Source organism: Eleutherodactylus coqui, chromosome 5, assembly GCF_035609145.1.
Source record: "Eleutherodactylus coqui strain aEleCoq1 chromosome 5, aEleCoq1.hap1, whole genome shotgun sequence".
NCBI lineage: Eukaryota > Metazoa > Chordata > Amphibia > Anura > Eleutherodactylidae > Eleutherodactylus > Eleutherodactylus coqui.
In genome coordinates this window covers 11,062,307-11,078,669 of record NC_089841.1, presented here as the reverse complement: position 1 = coordinate 11,078,669, position 16,363 = coordinate 11,062,307, and the positions used below count along the sequence as shown (strand labels likewise).

The window sequence follows — 16,363 nt, the reverse complement described above, 5'->3', positions numbered from 1 at the left end:
TGTTGGCTCACCTAACGGGAGGCACCTGGATGAAGCCACCACTGAACACCAGAGATGAGCTGACATCAGTCTGGTATGCTGTGGTGATCTTGGCTCCAGGCCCGGTTGTCCACGAGGCAGTCTGTGGCTAGCTTTACAGCAAGCCACTATGTTGAGTAGGAGGATAATGGGTCTTACCTGTTTGAACTGCTCCTCATACGTCCACTCATGCTGTCCCGTTTGTCCATTGGGGGATAATGTCTGGGACTGTGAACTGGTGTTTGGCATCTGAGCGTGGCCGATCTTTGGCAATATTTTGCCTGGGGAATCGGGTCGTTGTATGTTTGAGGGCATCTCCAAATCTTCTTCATCTTCCTCCTCCCCATCCTCATCTTCCATGTCTTCATCTTCAAAGTCAGCTTCTTCACCATCGCTCTTGTGCTTGGAATCTTCCTCCTCTGGTTTGTGGATTGGCGGCCGTGAGTATATCAAAGTAGGCCGGTTCTGGGTCATGGTGGAGCTGGTTGCAGATGTACTGGTGGTGGTTGTATTGACAGCATTTGAGTTTGAAGCTGAGTTGACCACTGTTGCCGCTGCCGCTCTCACCGCCGCCTGGTACTGCCGTATGACCAACGCCTGCTGCTGAATTCTGGATTCCACCAAACAACGTATATCTCTTTCCTTTTCCTGCCTCAGTTTTTCTTCTACGGCCAAACGGGCAGCTTGTTGGCGCTGCAGGTTTTCCATGACCGCCTCGAGCCTCATACCGCCACCTGAAGAAACAGACTGGGAGGACTGGGAAGGACGGGAAACAGGGAAAGGTGAGCTGTGGTGGGAAGAAGCAGATACAAGGAGTGAGGGGAGAGACGTGGGAGCCGAGAACACTGCTGGCTGGAGGCAGAGGGAGTAAGAAGGAAAGAGAGGATGGAGAAGAGGAGCAGAGAGGGCAGCGCCGGAGGAGAAGAGGAGCCGAGAGGGCAGCGCCGGAGGAGAAGAGGAGCCGAGAGGGCAGCGCCGGAGGAGAAGAGGAGCCGAGAGGGCAGCGCCGGAGGAGAAGAGGAGCCGAGAGGGCAGCGCCGGAGGAGAAGAGGAGCCGAGAGGGCAGCGCCGGAGGAGAAGAGGAGCCGAGAGGGCAGCGACGGAGGAGAAGAGGAGCCGAGAGGGCAGCGCCGGAAAAAGAAGAGGAGCCGAGAGGGCAGCGACGGAAAAGAGGAGGAGCCGAGAGGGCAGCGACGGAAAAGAGGAGGGGCCGAGAGGGCAGCGACGGAAAAGAGGAGGGGCCGAGAGGGCAGCGACGGAAAAGAGGAGGGGCCGACAGGGCAGCGACGGAAAAGAGGAGGGGCCGACAGGGCAGCGACGGAAAAGAGGAGGGGCCGACAGGGCAGCGACGGAAAAGAGGAGGGGCCGACAGGGCAGCGACGGAAAAGAGGAGGGGCCGACAGGGCAGCGACGGAAAAGAGGAGGGGCCGACAGGGCAGCGAAGGAAAAGAGGAGGAGCCGACAGGGCAGCGACGGAAAAGAGGAGGGGCCGACAGGGCAGCGACGGAAAAGAGGAGGGGCCGACAGGGCAGCGACGGAAAAGAGGAGGGGCCGACAGGGCAGCGACAGGAAAGAGGAGGAGCCGACAGGGCAGCGACGGAAAAGAGGAGGAGCCGACAGGGCAGCGACGGAAAAGAGGAGGAGCCGACAGGGCAGCGACGGAAAAGAGGAGGATTGGACAGATAAAATCAGATAATGTGATAGCAGACAGATAAAACAGCGACATTGCAAGTATATAAGAATACGGGGCAGAAGTGAGAGCAGCATCAGAGAAGAGGAAGTAAAAGTATAAGAAAGGGAAACATGAGAGATGTATGGGGAGAGGAGACGGGGCGGGGGAGGGGAAACAAGAACAGCATTATTACAAACATATCAATCATTAGTATCCTTTCTGTCTCTATATTACACATCAGTATTACTGCCCTCCCTCCGTATTACACTCTTTGGAATCCCCTCAGCCTCTCACTCCCGGCCTCCCTCTGTATCACACATCGGAGCCCCCCTCGTATCACCGCACTCTCTCGCCCCCCTCTGTATCACACATCGGAGCCCCCCTCGTATCGCCGCACGCTTCCAGACCCCCTCTGTATCACACATCGGAGCCCCCCTCGTATCACCGCACTCTCTCACCCCCCTCTGTATCACACATCGGAGCCCCCCTCGTATCACCGCACTCTCTCACCCCCCTCTGTATCACACATCGGAGCCCCCCCTCGTATCGCCGCACTCTTCGCCCCCCCTCTGTATCACACATTGCAGCCCCCCTCGTATCACCGCACGCTCCCGGCCCCCCTCTGTATCACACATCGCAGCCCCCCTCGTATCGCCGCACTCTTCGCCCCGCGGCTGTGGCTCATCCATCACTATAAGAATCTGCTCATTGATTGGATAATTAGGAGGTGGAATGAAATGTCGGCGACCGCCATCGTTAGGGAGAGATTTATATGAGGAAACCTCTCATTTTGAGCAATAAGCGGTCTGACGGAGGGGGGGGGGGGGGGCGTCACCCGCATATTAACCCTTGCTGCGTGTCACTGACCCCCATCTGCTCCGCACCAAACGAGGCGGTCATGTGACACAATGTGCTACAATGTAACCAGCTGTATATACAGGAGCCGGCCGAAGGTTGTCATGTATGGTTACAGGCTGGGGGGGGTCTGCACCCGTTGGGGTCACGTGTACAACAGGGCGGCCGTGGCATGTATACCCGTCAGGCCTGAAGATCAGCGCCTACAACACACACATGGATGGACTTTATACTGCAGTTTTACACTTCATTGCTGTAATCTTCTATTCAGTGCTGGGCAGTTATCTACTGTTCGCTGTTATCAGCCACATCAGATGGGAAAGGGGCTGACTAATGTGTAATGACCAGACCCGCCCGCCCCGTGACCTTCTCTAGGACCTCACAATGATCTACACTGTAAGGCCACAAATCACATAGAGCAGAGTTGGGCGCCGGCTATGCGCCATTTTTATTTTTCCGTTGAATGATATAGAAATCCCAAAATCCATGCGGCAGTTCGTCGGGCGCAGAGCGCACAATCTGCCTTACGGAAATAACGAAGTGATCCGTCCATACCGGACGCGATGAGCGTGCCAAGACCGCGCCGGGCGTCAAATGGAGACGTGCTGCACTGACTGGGGCTGCGGCAGATATCGGGCCGAGCGTCACGGGCGGATATCCACTGGCCGGGGTGAAATGAGCCTTCCGTCTAGACATCTGACCAATATCACGCCTGCGATTTACACCCCAAGTGCGATACCTCGCTGCGCGCACGGTTTTGATGCTATTTCAATTGGAAAAGTAAAAGTGACTTCGCACGAAAATCAAGTTTTTTGCGCACACAGAAAATAACGGTAATATCACCCAAAAAAAGTAGGATCCGCTGCGCGAGAAAAACCGCGGGCGTAAATACAAGCATGTAAAATAACGGGTCCGTCTCATGTGCGATGTCCGTGCGTCCCGAGACATACAGGAATTGCGCATGCGAGCCACCCGTGTACACGCCCCCTCAGAGAAGCCATTACTACTTATTGGCGACCAGCGCCATCCGTTATATAAGCGGCCTCCCGGCTGACAGCAGACGAGCGCAGCGGCCTCCACCCCCACATCTGTCTTTACACTCAGCGGAGGATCCGGGGAAGGGCGATAAATCACTTCTGAGCTCCTGTAAACGGCGGTCCTTCTGGAAAATGTCTTCATCCGACCGCTGAGTGCAGCCGCTGTCAGCGGGACTACAATGCAGCGAGTACCGACTACAACCACGCCGCAGAGGCCGCCATATTGGATGGTAACACAATGACAGCTGAGTGCAGAACCTCCTCATTAGGGCCACCACTCCACCACCAGCTCCATGTTGACAGACACGCCATCCATGATGCCCGTGAAGATGCGTGGTCATCAGACCACCGATGGCTCCTAGCTACAGATTATACTTTGTATCCAGCAGCCATTACTCTCCTCCAACTACTCTCCTATTGGGGGGCTATATACCTGGTAGCAGCCGTCTGGAGGGTCCATGGTGGAGCTCTTGAGGGATCTTCCTGTAATATATACTATACTATGTTGCTAAGAACATTGGGAGACCTCGTAATCTGACAGAACGTGGACAATGAAGCCTTGTAGGAGCTGTGAAGGCATCACACACCCCGTCTGCCCTCGGTCAGGGGGTCTCACAGGACATTGGACATCCATGAGTACCAGAACCATCCGTAGGGAACTGCATGCGATGGGTTACCATGGACGAGCGACGGCACACAACATCCCAGCAGTGAATGCACAGAGACATCCCGGACAATGTGGCATCACCTCCCCTGTGGTAATACTCTGGTGCTGCTCCATGTCTCCACCAACATGACGAGCGCCATGTCATACGGCACGCAGTGTGGAGGAGCAGAACGTCTGCAGACTTCATTGTCATCCCAAAGTCTGGATCTCAGTCCCATCGAGCAGGACGAACGCCGTATCCGTGCGCCCAACATGCCCATCATCCACCATCACTATCTGAAGCTCCTCCAGGAATGGAGGCAAACCCTCCACACATCTATGGGGATTCGATGGAAAGCAGCCGCGGAGGGGGGCTGCAGTCATGGAGGCAAAAGGTGGCCCAACACTGGATGGACAAATGTGAATAAAGTGTCCCCACCTTCTCTGCGCGCCCCAATACTGCCTCATAGCGCATAGCATTATTCTTATAGGACAAGTATCACCTCTAAGGCTTCCTTCACTTTATACTTTGACATCCGCTGTTGATTCAGTCTCGGCTTTCCATCATATATGCCAAAAACATCATTGGGATCAAAGCATAGGGATCAATAGGTGGATGACGACCTCCTGGGTCTGTGCTTCACACCATCCCTGGTAACATGGAAGAAGCCTTATATGGATTAGAAACCTTCCAGGGCCAATCTCCAACTCTCAGGAGAACATGAAGATAACGGGGAAGCTACTAACTATGGGATCCAAGAAGGGAGCAATGATCAGAGGGGCCACAGGAGCCGGGGAAGCTACTAACTATGGGATCCAAGAAGGGAGCAATGATCAGAGGGGGCCTCAGGAGCCGGGGAAGCTACTAACTATGAGATCCAAGAGGGGAGCAATGAACAGAGGGGACCACAGGAGCCGGGGAAGGTACTAACTATGGGATCCAAGAGGGGACCAATGATCAGAGGGGGCCACAGGAGCTAGTGAAGCTACTAACTATGGGTTCCAAGAGGGGAGCAATGATCAGAGGGGGCCAAAGGAGCCGGGGAAGCTACTAACTATGGGATCCAAGAGGGGACCAATGATCAGAGGGGGCCACAGGAGCTGGGGAAGCTACTAACTATGGGATCCAAGAGGGGAGCAATGATCAGAGGGGCCACAGAAGCCCGGGAAGCTACTAACTATGGGATCCAAGAAGGAACAATGATCAGAGGCCACAGGAGCCGGGGAAGCTACTAACCATGGGATCCAAGAGGGGAGCAATGATCAGAGGGGGCCACAGGAGCCGGGGAAGCTACTAACTATGGGATCCAAGAGGAGAGCAATGATCAGAGGGGGCCAGAGGAGCCGGGGAAGCTACTAAATATGGGATCCAAGAGGGGAGCGATGATCAGAGGGGCCACAGGAACCAGGGAAGCTACTAACTATGGGATCCAAGAGGGGAGCAATGATCAGAGGGGCCACAGGAGTCGGGGAAGCTACTAACTATGGGATCCAAGAGGGGAGCAATGATCAGAGGGGCCACAGGAGTCGGGGAAGCTACTAACTATGGGATCCAAGAGGGGAGTAATGATCAGAGGGGCCACAGGAGCCGCGGAAGCTACTAAGTATGGGATCCAAGAGGGAACAATGATCAGAGGCCAGAGAAGTCGGGGAAGCTACTAACTATGATATCCAAGAGGGGAGCAATGATCAGAGGCCACAGGAGCCGGGGAAGCTACTAGCTATGGGATCCAAGAGGGGAGCAATGATCAGAGGGGCCACAGGAGCCGGGGAAGCTACTAACTATGGGATCCAAGACGGGAGCAATGATCACAGGGGGCCAAAGGAGCCGGGGAAGCTACTAACTATGGGATCCAAGAGGGAACAATGATCAGAGGGGGCCACAGCAGCCGGAGAAGCTACCAACTATGGGATCCAAGAGGGGAGCAATGATCAGAGGGGCCACAGGAGCCGGGGAAGCTACTAACTATGGGATCCAAGAGGGAACAATGATCAGAGGGGGCCACAGGAGCCGGGGAAGCTACTAACTATGGGATCCAAGAGGGAACAATGATCAGAGGGGGCCACAGCAGCCGGAGAAGCTACCAACTATGGGATCCAAGAGGGGAGCAATGATCAGAGGGGCCACAGGAGCCGGGGAAGCTACTAACTATGGGATCCAAGAGGGGAGCAATGATCAGAGGGGGCTACAGGAGACGGGGAAGCTACTAACTATGGGATCCAAGAGGGGAGCAATGATCAGAGGGGGCCACAGGAGCTGGGGAAGCTACTAACTATGGGATCCAAGAGGGGAGCAATGATCAGAGGGGGCCACAGGAGATGGGGAAGCTACTAATTATGGGATCCAAGAGGGGAGCAATGATCAGAGGGGCCACAGAAGCCCGGGAAGCTACTAACTATGGGATCCAAGAAGGAACAATGATCAGAGGCCACAGGAGCCGGGGAAGCTACTAACCATGGGATCCAAGAGGGGAGCAATGATCAGAGGGGGCCACAGGAGCCGGGGAAGCTACTAACTATGGGATCCAAGAGGGAACAATGATCAGAGGGGCCACAGGAGCCGGAGAAGGTACTAACTATGGGATCCAAGAGAGGCCACAGGATCCGGGGAAGCTACTAACTATGGGATCCAAGAGGGGAGCAATGATCAGAGGGGCCAATCAGATCAGTGGTTGCACAAAAAAACAAAACGGCGTGCGAACAGATGACATCCACGTACATTCAATCATTACTAGGCGGACGCTAAAAACAAGGAAACAAAAGATTGCAGCCTTTTTATTTTTCATCGGCATCAAACAGCTGACACATGGAAATAAAAACACGCAGGCTCCGCCTACTGGCGCAAAACGGACGCACACGGATTAAAACGGGACCGTTCACATCTCAAAATCGTAGAAGCTGATCTGAATAACGCCGATACAAATAGTTATTCTATCGCAGGCTTACGTGCGTGTGCAGGCGTCACCGTGCGCCGCGGTCACACCGGGCGGATCTGCCAGACCGCAGGAATTAATGTACTAAGAAGGCGCAAAAGTAACAGGAAATCGTATAACAAAGACGACAAAACACTAAAAAACAACCAAGGAGGTCGTAAATAATGAAGTATAAACAGAGGAGGAGACGGAGGGTACAACCAGCACGGAGGATTCCCACCATTAGACATCAAGTCTCCTATTAACCCCTTCAAGACGCTGGGGGTTTTTTCTTCAAATTTTTGTTTTTTAAAAAAAAAAGACAGATAATTGTATTTTTCATCGCCGTCTGCGGTTGTTTTTGCGGGACGGGCTGTATTTTTCATCGCCGTCTGCGGTTGTTTTTGCGCCACGGGTTGTATTTTTCATCGCCGTCTGCGGTTGTTTTTGCGGGACGGGTTGTATTTTTCATCGCCGTCTGCGGTTGTTTTTGCGGGACGGGCTGTATTTTTCATCGCCGTCTGCGGTTGTTTTTGCGGGACGGGTTGTATTTTTCATCGCCGTCTGCGGTTGTTTTTGCGGGACGGGCTGTATTTTTCATCGCCGTCTGCGGTTGTTTTTGCGGGACGGGTTGTATTTTTCATCGCCGTCTGCGGTTGTTTTTGCGGGACGGGCTGTATTTTTCATCGCCGTCTGCGGTTGTTTTTGCGGGACGGGCTGTATTTTTCATCGCCGTCTGCGGTTGTTTTTGCGGGACGGGTTGTATTTTTCATCGCCGTCTGCGGTTGTTTTTGCGGGACGGGCTGTATTTTTCATCGCCGTCTGCGGTTGTTTTTGCGGGACGGGTTGTATTTTTCATCGCCGTCTGCGGTTGTTTTTGCGGGACGGGCTGTATTTTTCATCGCCGTCTGCGGTTGTTTTTGCGGGACGGGCTGTATTTTTCATCGCCGTCTGCGGTTGTTTTTGCGGGACGGGCTGTATTTTTCATCGCCGTCTGCGGTTGTTTTTGCGGGACGGGCTGTATTTTTCATCGCCGTCTGCGGTTGTTTTTGCGGGACGGGCTGTATTTTTCATCGCCGTCTGCGGTTGTTTTTGCGGGACGGGCTGTATTTTTCATCGCCGTCTGCGGTTGTTTTTGCGGGACGGGCTGTATTTTTCATCGCCGTCTGCGGTTGTTTTTGCGGGACGGGCTGTATTTTTCATCGCCGTCTGCGGTTGGTTTTGCGGGACGGGCTGTATTTTTCATCGCCGTCTGCGGTTGGTTTTGCGGGACGGGCTGTATTTTTCATCGCCGTCTGCGGTTGTTTTTGCGGGACGGGCTGTATTTTTCATCGCCGTCTGCGGTTGTTTTTGCGGGACGGGCTGTATTTTTCATCGCCGTCTGCGGTTGTTTTTGCGGGACGGGCTGTATTTTTCATCGCCGTCTGCGGTTGTTTTTGCGGGACGGGCTGTATTTTTCATCGCCGTCTGCGGTTGTTTTTGCGGGACGGGCTGTATTTTTCATCGCCGTCTGCGGTTGTTTTTGCGGGACGGGCTGTATTTTTCATCGCCGTCTGCGGTTGTTTTTGCGGGACGGGCTGTATTTTTCATCGCCGTCTGCGGTTGTTTTTGCGGGACGGGCTGTATTTTTCATCGCCGTCTGCGGTTGTTTTTGCGGGACGGGCTGTATTTTTCATCGCCGTCTGCGGTTGTTTTTGCGGGACGGGCTGTATTTTTCAATGGTTCTATATACGGAAAAACGTTTTCGAATGTCTGGGCGAAGTGAGCTACAAACAAAAACTAAATCGCACTTTCGCCGTGCGCCCGGCTCGGCTTTCTGCCTGTAGTTTCTATTTGCACTATTTTGGAGTTCATACAACCTTTTGATCACTTATTGCATTTTTTTTCTAGGAGACGGGGCGACCAAAAAAGTGCAATTCTGGCATTGTGGTTTTTTCCTTTACTCATGTGCAGAATAGATTACACGGATGCTGCAGTCTAAATTGGGGTTGTTTGTTTTGCTTTTTTGACATTTTAGTGTCCTTTATTATTTAGAATTTAAAAAACTTTACTTATTTTTCCTTTTTTTTTATCTCCATAGGGGACTTCAACCTGTGATTATTTGACGGCTTATACCATATACTGCAATCCTTCAGTGCTGCAGTGCATAGTATTTCTGCCAGCATTCTATTAGGACAGACATAGACACAGGCTAGCTGTGGGGGACGCCGGGCTGCCATGACAAACGCACAGCCCCTCGTATTATCATCGCAGAGGGACCATTCAGAACCCCAAATGCCAATCAGGACATTCACATGCTGCTGTCAAAGATGGCCGGTACCTGGCGTGTGAGCAGTGGGATCGCCTCCGATCACGCTTCATCCAACACCGGAGGGCGTATATGTATATCCAAACACCGCAAGAGGTTAATGGGATTTCCATCAACTTCATTATAACCCATTATAAAGGGACACCCCGGAACAGGGCAATAACATAAGTCATGGTGCTGTCAGCGGAGGTGACAGGGAGTGGGGGGGGGGGGGGGTATTTTTTGTATGCTCACCCGCTCCCTCATTCTGACGCTGTCACCCGGTACGGGGCAGAGAATCAAACTCTTTCAAACTGCTGAGTGTGCGCTTTCCTACAAAAGTCTATGGGAGATATGGGAGAGCGCACACAGCTACCTGGGGAGAGTCCGATCTGCACTGGGTGACACCGCAAAAAACCAATGAGTGTATATATATATATATATATATATACACACACAGAAAAAAAATACCCCCGCCTCCCTGTCACCTCATAACTTTATGGTACTGTTCCCGGGTGACGGCGCCCCTTTAAGGCTTCCTTCAGATACAGTCTTTATTCTTGCCTTTTTTGGACCACGCCGGTGGTTTTTACTCGTGTTTTTAGTCGCACGTTTTTCGTTGTATTGGCAAAACGCCAGACCAAAAATTTAAAAATAAAAAGGCCGGAGCCGGAGCGCGCTGTGCTGCGCAAAAGACAGTAAAACCCGCCTGCACCCAAAGACACCCCAATAAATAACCCAATGTGAGCATGGATTGTCCAGCTTGCACCGGAATTCTGGTGTACAAGGGTTGCCATAACGACACAGGTGCCAAATGCTGTCTCCACACTTTTTTTTATACGAGTGGGCGGGGCCTAGCATCACGGGGGAAGGGGGGGGCATAAGATTTACTATAATTTATGCCAAAATCTAGCAGCGATGGCAGTTGGTGTAGATTTCAGCTTTGGCACATCATGTGTTAACCCCTTGAGTGGCATGCCCGGAAATTTTCCGGGACGAGCTCCACTGCCCATAGCGATATAGCCCGGAAGATTTCCAGGCTATGTATCACTATGGGAGCTGCAGAGCACAATGCCACAAGCTGTGCATTGTGCTCTGCCTGCACAGACCCACAGAGAACAAAGCAAGGGCTTTGAAAAACCAGCAGAAGATATTGCCGATCTGCCGGCAATCTCCTGCTTCTAAGTCTCCTGCTTTGTTTACAGGTTGCCATAGGAACCATCGGCTTGTCATAAGCAAGCCGATGGTCTCTGTGGCAGGGAGAGCTGGTGCTTGGCTGTCAGAGGACAGCTAGGTACTAGCTCTTACAGCAGAGATCAGAGAAGACCTCCGATCTCTGCTGTGTTAACCCTTTACATGCTGCAGTCTATGTGACTGCAGCATATAAAGGGCTGTCACTGCAGCATGTAAAGGGCTGTCACCATCGGACCCCCGGAATGTGATCAGGGGGTCCTGATGGGTCCCTGTGGAAGTCCCCTAAAGGGACAAAAAAAAAAAAAGTTAAAAAATTATAAAAAAAATAATAAAAACACTTGTCTCCCTTTACTTGGTAAAAAAATCAAAAATACAATCACACATGTGGTATCCATGCGTCGCAATGACCCAGAGAAGGAAGTTAATGCATTATTTAACCCCTTAATGACATGGCCCCTTTTTTCTTTTTTCCCCATTTCTTTTTTTCCTCCCCCCCGTTTAAAAAAATCACAACTTGTCCCGCAAAAAACAAGCCCTCATATGGCCATGTCAATGGAAAAATGAAAAGGTTATGGCTCTTGAGACGCAACTGCAAAATTAGTTGAAATTCAATGATTAGACCATTTTAAAAAACCTGCCCTGGTGGGCACGACAGGGTGGTAGGAAACCCGCCACTCAGGGGGTTAAGAGGCTCTTAATATATTTGGCGCACATCATGGCAGCAGCACCGTACTTACGCCAGTGTCCAGAGCAGCAGTCTGCGCCAATCTAGTGTGTAAGGATTTAGGATTCTGCTAATGGCCGGCCGCCATCCGGATGCAGAGAAGAGAAACTCAAGCTGGTAAAACGGAGGAAAATGGTGTTTAAAGAACAAAAAAAACACAACTATGGAGAAGGGCGGGGCTTATTTATCAAGTTTTCGGGGTTTTGCTCTAATATTTGTGACTTTTTCGCAGTTTTACACTGAAGGGCGGAGGGCCGGGTTCGGGTAGACGAGCTTTATAGGCAGATTTAAAAAGTCGCAAAACCTGCCGCAATCCCACTTCAGTGGCGGACGGCGTGCGAAGTGACTCCGCGCCTCCAGACATATTCAAGGATATGACTAACTTATCATCCATTGGTGACATAAATCTGTCGCACATTACAGCATCGTGACCCCCAGCCAAAAAACGCACCAAATCAGGTCCCCGCTCCGTACAGATTAGGCAGGGTCCTCTTGTTGGGAGCCGTAGGAGCAGGAGAGGGGTCAGAAATGAGAAGTTCAGCTGGAGCCTGACCATCAGGGACGGCTGACCGGGAGCAGCGCCTCCACCTGACATTGAGCTCTACAACGCCCATCAGAGCTGCGAGGATGAGGAGGATGACCTCCGGTATTCAGTAACCGCCTCTATTAATATGTCCGTTTGTTCAGAGAGGAGCGCAGGTGAGACGTAAGCTGGCAGCGGCGGCGCGCTAATCCCATGGAATTCATTATTTTAATTACCAGGAACCTCTGGGCTACAGAGCTGACAATCCCCAGCGGACGCTGTAAATCAATGCGGCGCTGCGACCGTGCCGATCCGCCATGGAAAAAAAATCATTAACACAATTTAACTAAATTAAAGATCTGAGAATAAAAAAAAAAAGAGGAAACATCGAGAAGAAGACGGGCGACCCCAATTATGTAGGGTGACCGGGGCCGGCGGGCGAGCCGCTCGGGTAACAGACAGGGACTTCTTATTTTGCGGCGCAGTTTGCGGTTCGACAATAAAGTCGTTTCATCTTCCTTCTGATTCCGGTTTTCCGGCGGCCGACTGTTTGACTTCAGTGTCCAACCCATAAAGTTGTGGCTGAACTTCCCGGAATCGAGCCGGTGAGGACTCACATATATGTGCGGTCTGGGGGGTGCAGGGGAGGGGGAGCACTGTTTACTAACATGGTAGAGCGCTCACCTGGCGCCGAGGCGCCATACCTGATCTTTGACCAGTCCAGTATGTATATAATGCTGCGATAACAAATTAATAGATAAGAGGGGACACAGGGCAGGCGGGCATCATGCGGCAGGCGGGCATCACGGGGCATAAAGTGCACACGGGCTTATACACTGTAACCCTAATAGTGGTTACACACAGCACCCCAGAAACACAAAGCACCCCAGAAATACCCATGTACAGACATGCAGCACTCCAGAAATACAGAGCACCCCTGTAAAGGACACCTGTACAGACACCCCAGAAATACCCCCGTACAGACATGCAGCATCCCAGAAATACACATCATCCCGTATACAGGCACAAAGGACCCCTGTACAGATGTGCCGCACCCCCGAAATACACAGCACCCCCTGTACAGAAGCAGCTCTCCCAAGGTGACCCATGAATACATGTGAACCCACAATACAAGCCTGGGGAGACTGGACGGGCTTTGTAGACCCTCAGGACACAGCGGACCCCAGAACATGAGCCAGGAGTACAGAGTAACCCTTATACAAGCAGATCACCGCTGGACATGACCCCGCAATATACAAGAACCCCTGTACAGATACAAGACCCCAGGACATGACCCAGCAATATACAAGACCCCCGGATGTACACAGCACTGTACAGACACGGGACCCCAGAACCTGAGCCCGGCAATATACAAGACCCCAGAACATGAGCCCGGGTCATGTTACAAGGAGACCTATAATGTGACCTGAGCCCCCCTTCTGTACATAGAAGTCCAGAATATCAACTGGGAACACAGGGCACCTATATAATCTGTCATCCATGTATAGGCAGCCCTCCTTATAGGCAGATCACCCCAGTATACAGGCAGCACCCCAAAACAGGAGCCAGGTGAGTGCAGTAACTGCTGTCCATATACAGAACATAACTGAGACCCCCTACACACAGCCCCCCATATACACAATATGACCCAGGACTGCACAGTACCCCCCTGTACCCAGGACACGACCTGTATACACATAGGACCCCCATATACACATAGGACCCCCATATACACGACCCAGGACTGCACAGTACCCCCCTGTACGCAGGACACGACCTGTATACACATAGGACCCCCATATACACATGACTTGGGACTGCACAGTACCCCCCTGTACCAAGGACACAACCTGTACACACATAGGACCCCCATATACACATGACCCAGGACTGCACAGTACCCCCCTGTACCCAGGACATGACCTGTATACACATAGGACCCCCATATACACATAGGACCCCCATATACACATGACCCAGGACTGCACAGTACCCCCCTGTACCCAGGGCACGACCTGTATACACATAGGACCCCCATATACACATAGGACCCCCATATACACATGACCCAGGACTGCACAGTACCCCCCTGTACCCAGGGCACGACCTGTATACACATAGGACCCCCATATACACATAGGACCCCCATATACACATGACCCAGGACTGCACAGTACCCCCCTGTACCCAGGACACGACCTGTATACACATAGGACCCCCATATACACATGACCCAGGACTGCACAGTACCCCCCTGTACCCAGGACACGACCTGTATACACATAGGACCCCCATATACACATAGGACCCCCATATACACATGACCCAGGACTGCACAGTACCCCCTGTACCCAGGACACGACCTGTATACACATAGGACCCCCATATACACATAGGACCCCCATATACACATGACCCAGGACTGCACAGTACCCCCCTGTACCCAGGACACGACCTGTATACACATAGGACCCCCATATACACATAGGACCCCCATATACACAATATGACCCAGGACTGCACAGTACCCCCCTGTACCCAGGGACACAACCTGTATACACATAGGACCCCCATATACACATAGGACCCCCATATACAGTAAAGCCCAGAACATGACCCTCAGGATCTCCTGTATACACCTATAACCCCTGGATATAGACTGCCAAACACCCCACAAGTACAGCAAGTACCCCAGTAATACACCCAGTACCCCAGAAGTTCATTACGTACCCAGGTAGTACACCCAGTACCCCAATAATACAGCCAGACCCCCAGGAGTACACCCAGTACCCCACAAGTACAGCAAGTATCCCAGTAATACACCCAGTACCCCAATAATACACTCAGTACCCCAGAAGTACAGCAAGTACCCCAGAAGTTTATTAAGTACCCCAGTAATACACCCAGTACCCCAGAAGTTCATTACGTACCCAGGTAGTACACCCAGTACCCCACAAGTACAGCAAGTACCCCAGTAATACACCCAGTATCCCAATAATACACTCAGTACCCCAGAAGTACAACAAGTACCCCAGTAATACACCCAGTACCCCAATAATACAGCCAGACCCCCAGGAGTACACCCAGTACCCCACAAGTACAGCAAGTATCCCAGTAATACACCCAGTACCCCAATAATACACTCAGTACCCCAGAAGTACAGCAAGTACCCCAGAAGTTTATTAAGTACCCCAGTAGTACACCCAGACCCCCAGGAGTACACCAAGTACCCCAGTAGTACACCCCGTACCGAGTACCCCAGTAATACCCCCAGTAGTACGCCCGGTCCCCCCGTAGTACGCCCGGACCCCCAGTAGTACGCCCGGTCCCCCCGTAGTCCGCCCGGTCCCTCCGCACCCCGGTCCCCCAGTAGTACGCCCGGTCCCCCAGTAGTACGCCCGGTCCCTCCGCACCCCGGTCCCCCAGTAGTACGCCCGGTCCCCCAGTAGTACGCCCGGTCCCTCCGCACCCCGGTCCCCCAGTAGTACGCCCGGTCCCCCAGTAGTACGCCCGGTCCCCCAGTAGTACGCCCGGTCCCCCAGTAGTACGCCCGGTCCCTCCGCACCCCGGACCCCCCGTAGTCCGCCCGGTCCCTCCGCACCCCGGACCGGTGACTTACCAGAGCCGACTTGCTGGCCACACTGGCGTTATCCACCATGCTGCTCCCGGCGCGGCTACACTGGAGCGAAACCGAGTCGGTAGAGCAGCCCGGAGGGGAGAAGCCGCCCCACGGCCGCCAGCTGAGCTCCTGTCTCCCCGCGCCGCTCCCGCTGCTTCTCTCTGGTTTCAGCTTTTCGCCTCCTCACGGGATCATTTTATCATTGCAACAAGTGTTAGTGTGAAGAAGAGGCAGCAGCAGCAGCAGCAGCAGCCGACCCCGCGGAGGTCCCACCCGCCTGCTGCACGTCAGGGGAGGGAGGGGGCTGTGCACCGGGGATGGGGGGAGTAGTAGTCACCGGTAACCCCCTCACTGCTGGGGAGTAGGAGTCACCACTAACCCCCTCACTGCTGCAGCACCAGGGATGGGGGGAGTAGTAGTCACCAGTAACCCCCTCACTGCTGGGGAGTAGTAGTCACCACTAACCCCCTCACTGCTGCACCGGGGATAGGGGGAGTAGTAGTCACCAGTAACCCCCTCACTGCTGCTGCACCGGGGATAGGGGGAGTAGTAGTCACCAGTAACCCCCTCACTGCTGCTGCACCGGGGATAGGGGGAGTAGTAGTCACCAGTAACCCCCTCACTGCTGCTGCACCGGGGATGGGAGGAGTAGTAGTCACCAGTAACCCCCTCACTGCTGCACTGGAGATGGGGGGGGGGGTAGTAGTCACCAGTAACCCCCTCACTGCTGCTGCACCGGGGATGGGGGGAGTAGTAGTCACCAGTAACCCCCTCACTGCTGCTGCACTGGAGATGGGGGGAGTAGTAGTCACCAGTAACCCCCTCACTGCTGCTGCACCGGGGATGGGGGGAGTAGTAGTCACCAGTAACCCCCTC

The 16,363-nt window shown here is 53.1% G+C and overlaps 1 protein-coding gene across 2 annotated transcripts in view; it reads right to left on the bottom strand.

Moving 5' to 3' along the window:
- The window catches only part of ARID3C (AT-rich interaction domain 3C), a 130,013-nt gene extending 114,294 nt beyond the window's left edge, over positions 1 to 15,719 (bottom strand). Inside the window, exons 1-2 of one of the 2 annotated variants that reach the window (XM_066602306.1) lie at positions 15,488 to 15,719; positions 178 to 870 (exon numbers count right to left, since the gene is read on the bottom strand). In XM_066602306.1, coding sequence (XP_066458403.1) covers positions 178 to 870; positions 15,488 to 15,526 — 732 coding nt within the window. In that variant the 5' untranslated portion in view covers positions 15,527 to 15,719. The remainder of the gene's footprint in view (positions 1 to 177; positions 871 to 15,487) is intronic. The other variant, XM_066602307.1, reaches the window with a different exon arrangement.
- Between the last annotated feature and the right edge of the window lie 644 nt (positions 15,720 to 16,363).